Source organism: Primulina tabacum, chromosome 18, assembly GCF_025594145.1.
Source record: "Primulina tabacum isolate GXHZ01 chromosome 18, ASM2559414v2, whole genome shotgun sequence".
Taxonomy (NCBI): domain Eukaryota; kingdom Viridiplantae; phylum Streptophyta; class Magnoliopsida; order Lamiales; family Gesneriaceae; genus Primulina; species Primulina tabacum.
In genome coordinates this window covers 28,464,540-28,476,797 of record NC_134567.1, presented here as the reverse complement: position 1 = coordinate 28,476,797, position 12,258 = coordinate 28,464,540, and the positions used below count along the sequence as shown (strand labels likewise).

At 35.7% G+C, this 12,258-nt stretch overlaps 1 protein-coding gene across 3 annotated transcripts; it reads right to left on the bottom strand.

The window, feature by feature from the left end:
• Window positions 1-437: 437 nt before the first annotated feature.
• Window positions 438-11,851, bottom strand: LOC142532768 (E4 SUMO-protein ligase PIAL2-like). Of its 3 annotated transcripts, none has more exons than XM_075639203.1 (16): window positions 11,639-11,851; window positions 10,127-10,199; window positions 9,463-9,528; window positions 7,587-7,652; window positions 7,411-7,493; window positions 6,668-6,719; window positions 6,508-6,579; window positions 4,509-4,576; window positions 4,351-4,399; window positions 4,185-4,269; window positions 3,995-4,096; window positions 3,764-3,815; window positions 3,328-3,379; window positions 2,609-2,725; window positions 1,681-2,532; window positions 438-1,444 (listed from the first exon to the last, which is right to left on the bottom strand). In XM_075639203.1, the coding sequence occupies exons 1-16, from the start codon at window positions 11,821-11,823 to the stop codon at window positions 764-766; spliced, it is 2,655 nt and encodes an 884-aa protein (XP_075495318.1). In that variant the 5' UTR covers window positions 11,824-11,851; the 3' UTR covers window positions 438-763. The 3 variants fall into 3 exon arrangements, with proteins under 3 accessions (XP_075495318.1, XP_075495319.1, XP_075495321.1); XM_075639204.1 differs by lacking the exon at window positions 11,639-11,851 and adding an exon at window positions 10,328-10,862; XM_075639206.1 differs by lacking the exon at window positions 10,127-10,199 and having other exon boundaries at window positions 11,639-11,778.
• Window positions 11,852-12,258: the final 407 nt, after the last annotated feature.

The following is a 12,258-nucleotide window of genomic DNA, read 5'->3' as shown; positions in this document are numbered from 1 at the left end:
CATTTTCTATTGTCATAGATATATAATAAAATTTCTACTTTTAGTTGGATGGCTTCTTATTTTTTTTACTAATATATTTATGATAACTAAATATTCGAAGAATATGCAATCATTTCTTGAATGAATTACATCAAGACAAAATAAGAATTTTTTAAACTTTTTATTTCCAATAATATTCTTAATCCATGAGGAAAAAATATACGAGCATACACATTTTAGAATAGATGAAGTATTTTTAGAACACAAAATCTCATCTCACGGACTAACTTCGTGAAACGGACGGATCTTCAACCGACCCAATCCATGAAAAATATCACTTTTGCGTTCAAAATATTATTTTTTATTACAAAAATATAATTTCTTTAGTTATGTTATGATAAAATATTTTTAATGAAAGATATTTGAACCATGAAAAATATTATTTTGGATAAAAAAAATTCACAGCAAAAATATCATTTTTTTGTTGATTATGTTTTGAATGAGTACTAGTTTTTATGACCAACCCGGCTCATGAATCTATTGCATAGAAAACCTACTCTTTTTATAAATAAATTTTAGTGGCTTAGAGGTGTGACCCTTCCTACAAGACATGGAAACGTGTTTCCTAACAAGAGCACGGGCGGCGTGAAAATAAAAACAAAACAAAAAAACAAAAACAAAAACAAATTCAGAATAATTTATGCGCAGAAAGGCCAAAAGGAGCAAAACTGGCCTCTCTACATGCAAGCCACCCAAATACTTACTTCCCCTTCAATCTTGCAAATCACTTTGTCCCAGATGATATGTCTGGTAATTGGCTTGAAAGCTCAGGCCCGGTAACCGAGGATCCAGAAAGATGGCTTGGTTCTGGAGGCCGCGGCAGAGCAGTTGTATCGGCCATCAAGGATTGCAAATGTGCTGGGACATTAGTTGGGAGTGACGGTCTCGCTGCCTGAGCTTGCTGGTTAGGTTGAATAATGTACTGGTTCAAAGCATCGGAATAAGCCTGACCCGATAAAGCTCCACGCATACGGGCTGCTGGGCGCCAATTCTGCTCAATTGAATCATTGGCTGTAGTTGTCTGACCTTGAGAAGATGTAATTTCTAGATTACTTACCTGGTCTCTAGTCGATGGCATTCTGTGATTATTGGGAATCGTATATGAGGGTGTTATTTTAGATGCCTCAACTGGCCTAGTCATCTGTCCACTTGTGTGCACAGATAACGACTTACCAGCTTGTTGACTAGTGACTGCCCCTACTGGGAAATTGGTTCGGTCCCGTGAAACTCCAACTTGGCTTTGAGGTCGAGAGAAGTTCGCAGGTGACTGAGCAGATGGCATCCTCGGACCAACAAGGTGAGGTGGAGTTGAACTACGACGTTCATTTAAAGCACTGAAAGAATTTCGTCCTTGATCTGGAACACTTGATTGAGATGATCGAACGGAAGGAAATGACTGATTTCGCTGACCACAATTCCAAAGAAGAATTTGAGAAGGGTAAATAGATGTTTTAGATAAGTGCAATTTTGGTTGTTTGAGACTTCATGCTGTGTTAGAAGCATAATAAACACAGATCCCATTTTGAGTTGAAAAATCTCACATAGATTTTTTAGTAATAAAAACAATCTGAACTATCAGGAAAATCCACAAGGAAATACATTGCAAAATACCACTAAATCAGGGAAAGGGCACCTATTTACCTGCATACCCATGTACTGATGCAATGGAGATGAAGACCTCTGTGAGGCGGAAAATGGATTCATATGAGTTGCGTTGGGAATCATTTGGGCCCATGGCGAGGCTTGAGAAGCTGCTAATGCACTATTCTGGGTAAATATGCTCCCACAATTTCTTGGCCGTTTTTGAAGAACGGAATCTGAGGTGCGCGCAAGAAGGGCCTGAACCCCCGTAGGTGTACTGGTAACATTCCAGGGTAGAGACGGGAACCTTCCATAATCGTTAGTGACAGCTGAATTTCCAAGTTGGTGCTGCTGAAATGGCAGAGTAGTCGATACAGAAGTTTCACATTGTGGCATAGTGGCTGTAACAAGTGCATCACCAAGGACAGCCTCGAGTTCTTGATTTGGAGAATTAGGACCAATTGCATGGGTCAAAACAGGACTCTGCGCAATATTGTTTGACGTGGTGTTTGATAGTGATGACACCTGTCCAAAGTTTGGCATGACAAATCCAGACCAGAAATCATCCAGACAAGCATCACTTTGGTCAGCATCATTTGTTTTGGTCATCTGAGGGTCGAATGCCTCAGTTGGAGTCTCTGTTTGACATTGATAAGTTGCGGCGATTGTCCTGTCTTGAATTTCATCATCGGAAAAAGAACTTATTGCATTATCGATGGCAGTCAGATCAAGAACATCTACAGGAGCTTTCGACAACTGAACAGATTCAGATTGTGGAGGCTCGTCCTGTGTATTGTTGGAGATCTTATCCACTGATTTCTGTATAGAGTCATCAGTTCCCATCGCAACGTTCCAAGATCCATCTGAGGCAAAAATTACCTCGGTATCATTTGCTCCAACCTCTTCCAAGATCTGAAAAGGCTCCAAACATAACCTAAGAATAAAATAATTCAAGAATACAATAAAAAAATGCAGATAATATACTTGCCTTGACCATCTTTCGGTCAATGCGTATATCAGTGAAGCAGACATGCTGATTACAATGAGGGCAGCGCCAGGATGGTACTCTTGAATTTATGTCCACGTAGTTGCCAAAATCAAAACACTGGCTCAAAACAAAAACACGAGACTTCAAATTTGCTAAGACCGTTAAAAAAATGAGAAGCAAGGCTATGAAATCCAACAGAAATATGAGAGTGGACATTGCGATAATTTAAATTTTCTTTGCTCAACAAGAATGTGGTTTCACCTCCCCATGTGATTAATCTAGTTTTATCAATGCGTCAAATGACCATTCATATTTTAAAAGTTACAAATCAAATACACAAAAACATCAAACAACCATTAGTCACATACAGGTTTTACAAGTTATAAATCAATTATAACAAACATCACAAAAAACTAACAAATCAGAAGTCGTAAATGGTACAGCATATCAAATAAAATATAGTGGTCAAACTAGAAGCTAGACCAATACTGTAGTGGTCAGATGACGTGATAGAAAGACAAATTCGGTATCCATGAGGTAACAATGTGATTAGAATAGAGAAATTATACTTGTATATTAAACTATCACACAACTTGAAAAATAAAAAAGCAGTCATAATCACATTTGTCAGTAAGTGCAACTTCTTTCAACTAAATTTGTAATCACATTTGACGGTAGATACAACTTCTTTCAACTAACTATCCGATACTTAAAATTACCTGAATATGTTTGCATGAATATCCTTTGACAGGAGTTTTAATTCGCTTGAAGCTGTTCAAGATTAAAAAGGATGCACGAAATCAGCATTAAAAAAGGCGCTGCTACTCGAATGGGCTTGGTAAAAATCCCGGCTAAAACATGAAGGAAAATGTGAAAACGAGAAAGATAAAGGTAGTTTTCGGAATTGAAGTCAAAATCCAAATTCCAGAACCGATGAGCATCACATATTAAAATGTAGATTATACATCTCATAATGTTTTCAATGATTGGTGGTGTTGTGACCAGATATCACAATGTATCTTTTGCTTTGTCACGATAAATAAATACTAATGAAAGAACGAGGTGCCCAGTAAAACTATTAAGTTCCATGCGAATATTGAATAAATGAATGCTGAAGAACATAATCGAGTTGAACAACGCAAAATCAAGGTTTACCTAATAGGACAGTTTAGCGATATCCTTGAGGGCCCTTCAATTATTTCAGAATCTACACAATAAAATCAAGCAAACTAACGTGAGCAGTTAAAGAGCACATGCATTCCACTAGCGAATAGACCTTACCGTGCCATGTTATTCTAAAATGAATGTTGTTTCGACTAAAAAAGTAGTAAAGCAAAGGCCTACTTGACAACAATAAATAAGTTCTAGAAATTTTACTAATGGCACCTGAATCCACAGCTGTGAGAGCATGCTGCTCATAATCTTGAAGGGCACTACTATCAAGGTTTGGCATCTCGCTCATGAAAGCAATTGCTATAGTATAATTCCCTTCACAAATATCAACTTTGAGAGTAAACGCCTTTACATATTAAACTGCAAAACAAAATTTTCAGTTATGAAAACCTGAGGCTTATACCACAAAATTCACCCACAGCCTGAAGAAGATTCGACCCGTATTTCAGCATATGTGTCACATCTGTTGGGATTTGAGGTCCTGTGTCCTGCTTGAGAGAAGGAATACAAGTATTTCACAATACAATTAGCTTAAAGATAAAGGTGTCCTAAAATTAGTCTAAACCAACCATGGAAGTAGTAGTCCTCTTCTCCACTCCCTTCCCATTCACGAGAAAGCTGCAGAAGTAAATATAGAAAATGTTCAATTCTTTCGTTTGCAAGAAAGAAAAAAATTTAATTATGCTCAAAATGAAAATATTAATGAAGTAGCAAAAGAATAGATTACTTGACTTTGGAGGGGGTAGTGAGGCAGGAAGACTTCGTTATATCATCTGCTTGTGCAACAAATAACCTCTGTTGATGAAATTAATTATCATCAAGCAATTTATGGTATATTTCAGCCGAACCCACTTAGTGGGATAAAGGCTTATGTGTTGTTGTTATAGTTGTAATTTATGATAATATGTAGCTTTTTTCATGAAATTAAAATATAATATAATGCATTAAAAGGAAACATCTCGCTTCAACGAGTTGTGCTCTACACTTGTTAACTGGTACTCTCTGTCCACAGGATGGGTCTTCAAACTATGGAAGCAAGATGAGGAGGGGTTGCAGCTCTGTTCAGATAAATATGTTTACGGACCAATGCCACCCCCAACCTACCCCAAATTAGCATCCTTATTTAGAGGTCTTATACATGAAATATGCAGATTAAGCACTATCCCGCTAAAATGCTTATAAGATCCTTATATCAAAAGATAAAATAACTCAAATATAACATCTATTATTCTTGTGAATTCGGAATTGCAAAAGGTACTGTTTATATGTCACCAAAACCAAGATGACGCCTTTTTTAAGAAAACCCCAAGATGGAAGCAATAGCATGATCGTATAGATTATTTAAGCAAAGGATCGCAATATCGATGCACACTAATAAAGGGTTAAACAACTAAAAGTTAAAGAAAAACAAATGAAGACTCAGAAATTATTTTATCAATCCTAGCTGCAAGCAAGGAAAAGAGACTGCAATATTGATGCACACAAGCAAAATAGTTAAACAATTAAAAGTTCTAAAAAAGAAGACACGGAAAGAGCTTTCTGTAATAGGTGCAAGAAAGGAATAAGACTATTTGTGTCCAATAAATTCACAGTCATAGAAAGAGGCCATTAGGTATTTTATCCTCTTCATTCTTGGTCGTTCATTGGAGGAAATCCTTACTTTCAGTCACTTTACTTTCCGACCACATCATCATTCCAAAAATCCAGGGTCGAAAGGAAAAAAAATGTTGTATTGTCCCAGACTCCCAGTATAAAGTAAAGTCGTAAGTCACCAGCTATTCGTGCCTCGTGAAACTTCCCATCATAAGAGATTTAATCAATCCACCCCTAAGAATGTGTTCAGACAAAAATGAACTACATATGCAGTAGTTAAGGTTGAAGGGAAAAAGAATCACTTTTGTAGTGATCCATTTCTACAACCCCCTCCAAATTTGTAGCATCCGCTAAACTAAAACATGTTGTTAAGGACCGCATGGTTAAGAATTCAGCTTTATTTTGCCCATGCTCAGAAGCATCTGAATCACAATATGGACAAAAGGAAGAATTCAATACGGTTACATTGGATCCTAAATTTCATTGGACAAAAGGAAAGGATTTACTTTGGTTATAAGAGAAAACAAGAAGGATGTTCGAATATGTTTTCAAGTACATCTTTGCTAATTTACTCTCATTCATTTCTTTCCATTTTATTAAAATAAATTAAAAATAGCATAAATTGACTTTGCTTTTCCTTTCCACTTTACACCACAAAATCCTTGAACCAAAAGTAGCATAAACTATAAGATCTTGCATCTGTCAACCCAGATCAAAGGTTACAAGATAAGCACTACTATGGTCGAGGAACAATGTGTACAAGATTATAATTATTTCAGTATTTTCCTTTCTCCTTTATTCAATTGGTCGCATGCAAACATTACCAAATATCAGTACAATTTCATCATAATTGCCTTGAAAAACGTGAAGGCAACTGAAAAACTCTGTTTGAACTAGTCATCAACCATAGCTAGAGAAACCATTTGCACAACTTATATTTGAAAATCAACTCACGTGTTTTAACAATTGTTTTGCCTTCTCATGGATCATACTAAGTCGTCAAGCTAATTTAAAGGAAACATCAGGTAACGTGATTCAGTAAAATTACAGAAACAATACAATGTCTAGTAATGCACAATCACAGAATTGTTCCTGAATATAAAATATTGCACTTGCGAGACTTGCATGCTTACTATTTTTTGACCCGGAGAAGGCATTAAAGTTTTTGAAATCTGGAAGCCACTCACATAAGCATCGAATCCAGGCTACAATGCAAACACAAAATGCACCAATGCCATCAGCAGTTAAAATGATACGAGATCAATGCATGCGGAAGGAAGGCGAAATAGCCACCTTGACTTCAAGGAAAACTAATTTATGGCCCATCCTCATTCTCGGATAGAACCTGCGGAAGCACGTACACCCAATAATTCTTTAAGTTGCAGGTTGAATGGCAAAAAAACTTGGCAAGACACATAAAAGGTAGATTACAAAAATAAAAGAAAGAAAATAGAAAGCCCACATTTTGTTCAGAAATATTAGAGGTTAAATACATACAAGATATAAATATCACGAACACCAAGAATCAGATGGTTTGGTGCAAATAAAATTTCACATAAAACTGTGGTGGACATATTCTCTCTTGTAACTGGACATGGTAACAAGACTTGATACCACGATCACCTTGCCAACTGAGTTGCAGTAATTATATTAAAAAATGTCGAGTTAAACTGCAGAGATTAATTGATAGTTGAACCAAAGGATTACTAGCATGTTAACATAGCACAATGGAGCTACGGAGGACATAAGAAGGCAAAGAATTTGAACCATCCCACTCCAGCAGGAAAAAATGCTTATGTAATCTTATCATCAATCGCTCGGTAAAAGAATGTGTTAAGATGCATTGCTTGCATACCAGCTATCACTTTTATTTATCACCGTAAATCTTGGAGAAGCAAATAATGTGTGCGCGCGTATACACAGATACCACATCTAAATTCCAGTTAAGTGTGAAATTTAACAAAAGGCATGCAATTGTTTTTTACAAGTTGGAACCACAGTATCACTTCTTAAAAAATTACACATGAATATTTTACCTTGACATAATTGTGGAGGTAACAGAAAGAGAGCAGGTAGCCTTTGTGTCGAAATTTGATGAGCCACAAAAATTACTTGCCATCTACACAAAAAGAAATAAATTTCAATAATTGTGAATCCAACCAACTGGGAAAAAAATTGATGTGTATAAAACAATACTCAATTGTTAATCAACCTCCTTCCCCAAGTTTATTAGTTCGTCTGAATCTTTATTTGAAAACCACCCACATTCACAAGCATTCTGCCAGCCAAATAATGAACAGCCTCAGAAATGCAAAATTAAGGAATAAGGTTGTCTTCTAGGGGATATTTGTCCGAGACTCCTCCATGTCAAAGTAAGATTCAAAATGGAAAAATGAAATATCTTACTACAAAAATACAATGTGAAAAGTAGTAAAAGCTGATTTTTGTGGCACGTGCTTTCATAATTCAGAATGCCAGTGTACTTCAGCGGGCTAATAATCACTCCACAAAAAGGCTTTTTAAGCACTCGGGCATGAAAAATTCATTTCCTCTGCCTTACAAATTATGATGGCTGGAATCGCCAACTAGCTATAAGACAAAGGCCACCAAATTTGACTTTTTTCAACTAAATTAAACTTGCCAATTGAAGGGAACCACTGCAACAAGCACGACCAAAGTTGCAAGTTTTCAACCCTTGTCATGCATTAAATCTAGCCACCACACAAGTAAAACAAATCTTTTCTACCAAGATAGCACCATGAAGGATGTCGTTTGGCAGCGCATGGAGTGGTCCACAATAAGGGTCGTTTTTTCATGTTCACAATGTTGTTTTTAGTCCATTATTGCATGAGTTTAGGGTATCGAGTCTGCATTTCGTCTGTTTTATTCATAATTTATGCGTATTGTTGCTCCTCACGTATTCCAGTTGATTTGTTTGTAGGTTAACCTGATCAAAAAGAAGGGAATTACTGACTAGATTGCAAGCAGCCCACGCTAGGGCGGGTGGTTTAGCCCGCCCCAGCGCGCTAATGAAGAAAAAAAAACAGATTTGCACAACGCACTCGACGTACAAAAGAAAAATTAATTGCGCGCAGGCTGCGCTAGGGCAGTTAAAATCTACCGCCCTAGTGCGACGCGATAAAGAAAGAAGAATTTGCTCAATTTGTTTCCGTTTTTCTGGATTATAGGCCACATCCATATCTTAGAGCAGCCTAATACAAGAAAGGGATTCACTAGACATCAGATTTACACCAGATTCATAGGGGAGAGCAGCGAAGAGGAAGACGCAGCTGCACGAGAGCAAGGAAACAATGAAAGAACAAGAACTTAACAGCGTTTTTCTCCTTCCATCTTACTTTAGTTAGGATTTAAGGGATCGTACCCTCAAAACAATTATGTTTTGAATTCTTTTTTAAGATTGAATTTTGGTTTTTAAGCATTCTTGATTATGTTATTGTTTTGATTGCATCTTTGGAGCATGATCGACTTTGAAGTGATTTTATATGTTATAATTGGGACCGAGAGGGAATTTTATAACATGATATGATGATATAATTATTGGATCTACAACTCGCATAGGCACATGAAGTTGGATACACATTGATAGTCATAGGCCGAACTCGAAAGCTAGAGGATTCAACGGTTCGTTAATGCAATTGCAATTGTTAAATAATACAAGGACAATTGGTTACTGCATTTTGTTAGTTTTATTAACATTTCTCAAGAGAGTATATTGATAAATTAGGCAATCCCGTCAAAAGCATAGCTTAAAAATTGAAATTCGATTTAGCTTAAATTAAATTTGTCTAATCAATCTTTGTGGGAACGACACTCATACTTTGTACACTATATTATAACTTGACTCGTGCACTTGAGATTTAATCGAACTTAAAATATTAATTTTATTGAGGAATTTACATTGCAAACAAATCTTAATCAGTCCATTTAATGCACATATACACAACAACTTGCACTTTTCAAATGCATGGAGTATTGGAGTCCATAAAAAAATTGCTTCAAAGTTCAAACATTGATAAAAATGAAGCATGACGCTGTACGATCATACCAAATATCGCCTGGTAACTAACCTTAACAGAAATCATCAAAACCATTATAGCTGATTGCAGGAGGGCATCTTTCTTAAATCGGCACACCTTAATAGATGATCATCGAAGAAAAATGATAAATCCTTATATCATCATATGAAGGAAATATAATGAATGGCACCAAAAGGCAAAAACCAGCAAAGCATGATTTCACAAAAGTGTAAGACAGAACCGGTGTTAGAGACATCATGCACTTGTACATATAAATAATGTAAGTAACAGGAAGATAAGAGTCGTTCAGACTAATGAACCTAATAAAATAAAGCCACAACTGTCTAATTTACTCGGGATTTAGAGAAAATGCAATGCAGAACTCGAATTTTACATAATGCTTTGACGAAAAAAATGTAAACTTATAACTGAGTTTGCAAGTTTTATGGAACTGTATTAGAATCCAGCAGTGCAACGTAAATGTCCAAAAAACATGTACAGATTTGATTATAATTTATACTTGAAATTAACAGCTAGAATCTGAAACAAACTATTCGTCTCCGTCTTCCTACAAATTATGATGTTGATTTGAGGGCATTTAAATATAATTAATGGATTGTGACCAAAAAATTATTTTATTGACTAAATTATTCCACCAGTACAAATCAACTCCTTTGGCAGGTCCCTGAGAAACAACATTTCTATCCAAAGTCACCTGCTTTAACAGAGAAGGAAACTCTTGCACTCTGCTTGGAACCTCGTAGTGTACAACAGCAAAATCGATACCTCTGCAGTTTCCAACGAACAAAAAAAACTCAGTAAAACTACTAGTAGAATTTGGTACCTAGTAAGTGTTATCTCCTTTATAACACTCTGCCACAGATAAAATTCCATGGCAAATGTAGTTGACACTGACATGTTGAACATCTGCAACCACTTTCTTGGCTCAAACTTTTAACATGAGTAGTTTTTTAACATAATATTATGACAGAAACTACTCAATTTGAACCCCATGCACTCCCCCACCATATTTCAACACATGGGTCTTTGGAGTCGCTCATGTGTCAGGATAACACATGCAGAAAATCAAATTAAACTTCAACTCTCTATGACTGCTATGCGTCCCTCGGTGATTGCACAACAAAATGTAGCGTGCTTATAAAGTTAAAGGAACTCTACAACCTAATCGGCAATTCTTTTGGGTTTTGTGTTCTTCTTGAAATCTGGCCTAACATTGATTCTTTGGTTGAGATTTGTTGATCTGAAAGGAGATTCTTGGGAATGGATAACACTGGGTCAATAACGGTAATGTGGTCCATGTTTAGCTTAAAGATTGAATTAAGATACTACGTCGAATACTGGAAAATGAAGGAGAAGCACGAAAAGCAAAATAACACCGTATTGTGTCAGATTTCATTAGTTTAGTTTTATTAGTTTAATAATTCCCCTCACGAGTTTAATTTTGTTTGTTTAGATTACATATTTAAATTTGATAATTAATAATCATAGTACATGTTTTCCGATATCTGTTGGAACGATTTCAACTCCAACTCCAGTTTATTACAATTTGATTTATTGTTTTTGGTAGTCCCAACCAATTTTGATGGTCAATGGATTAAAACCACTCACAGCAGATCACCATGGGCGTCAACTTCATAAGTGTTGGACAATGTTGCATGTCTCACTCTCACATTGGTATCACATCAAAACATTGAGTGGTCAATAAGGTTAAAGGATTCTCCAATCTAAGAGACTAATCTTTTGGGCTTCAAGCTCTATTCTTGAGCTTGTAGACTAATGAAGTGTTTGCAATCACTTAAAAAAAGTTAATTCTTGGTTTTTTGGAAAAAAAAATTCAGTTTTTTGTGTTAGCTTCTGCTTATTTTAAATTGAAATCCAGAAGCCGATGTTATTTTGATTCTGCTTCTACAAAGTGTGCTGGTAAAAAATTAGTATTTAGAATCACATATATATCAAACGCTACTAATTTCTGAGTTGTCCCCCAAGAACAATTTCCGTGGGTAATGATCTAAAGAATACAACTTTGACTCTAATACTGTTTTCATTTTACTAGGTATCCTCTCCTATATCAAAATCCCACTTCATCCCTCGCAATACTATTATGACACGAATTATTCGTCATACAGCAATATACCACAAAAAATTATTAAATCTGAAAAAAAAACATCTTTCAAGTAAGAATCGTACGTGTGGGCTGGAGGATTACCTGGACAGGGAAAGGCAGAGATTTAAGAACTCTGCGTCGTTTTTAATGGTGCCGCGGACGTGCCGTAATAAACGATCCATCACCACGGAAATGCGGTAAGCGTTCACTTTCGACTTATCTAAGTCACTACTCGAAGCGCCGCCGACGCCAACCATTTTCGCTTGGGTCCCCGCCGTTCCGGCCATATTTTCAATTTTTTCAGAGTTTTTCTCTTCCAAGGGCGTGTATTGTATAGAATTATTGACTTTTAATTATTTTGTAGATTTTAAAAGCTTAAATTTATTAAATTAAGATTTTTATCACTTTATAGAAGCATAGATCTATTCAAAATAAGTTTTTATAAAATTTTAAAAAATAAATTGATATTAACATTGACTTTTAAAAACTCTATAAAAGTATATAGGTATTCAAATTTTTCATAGATTTTTAATAACTTCATAAAATTAATTAACATATAAACATTAAAGCATAAGGTACAACTATAAAATATAAAAAATTGTATTTGGTTCAACCCAAAGATTTGGATGGATTTTTAAAACTTCTAACTCATACCCAAGCTATTTATTTTTCTTTATGTCGCTTCACATCACATCTCTTCTTATCTTTACTCCTCTCATCTA

Coding starts and splice junctions, on each gene's coding strand:
- LOC142532768 (XM_075639203.1), bottom strand. CDS start 11,823: ATGGCCGGAACGGCGGGGACCCAAGCGAAAATGGTTGGCGTCGGCGGC. Junction 9,529..10,126: donor TTCCTTCTCTGTTAAAGCAG/GTGACTTTGGAT, acceptor TCATCTATTAAG/GTGTGCCGATTTAAGAAAGA. Junction 4,270..4,350: donor AGAGGACTACTACTTCCATG/GTTGGTTTAGAC, acceptor TCTCTCAAGCAG/GACACAGGACCTCAAATCCC.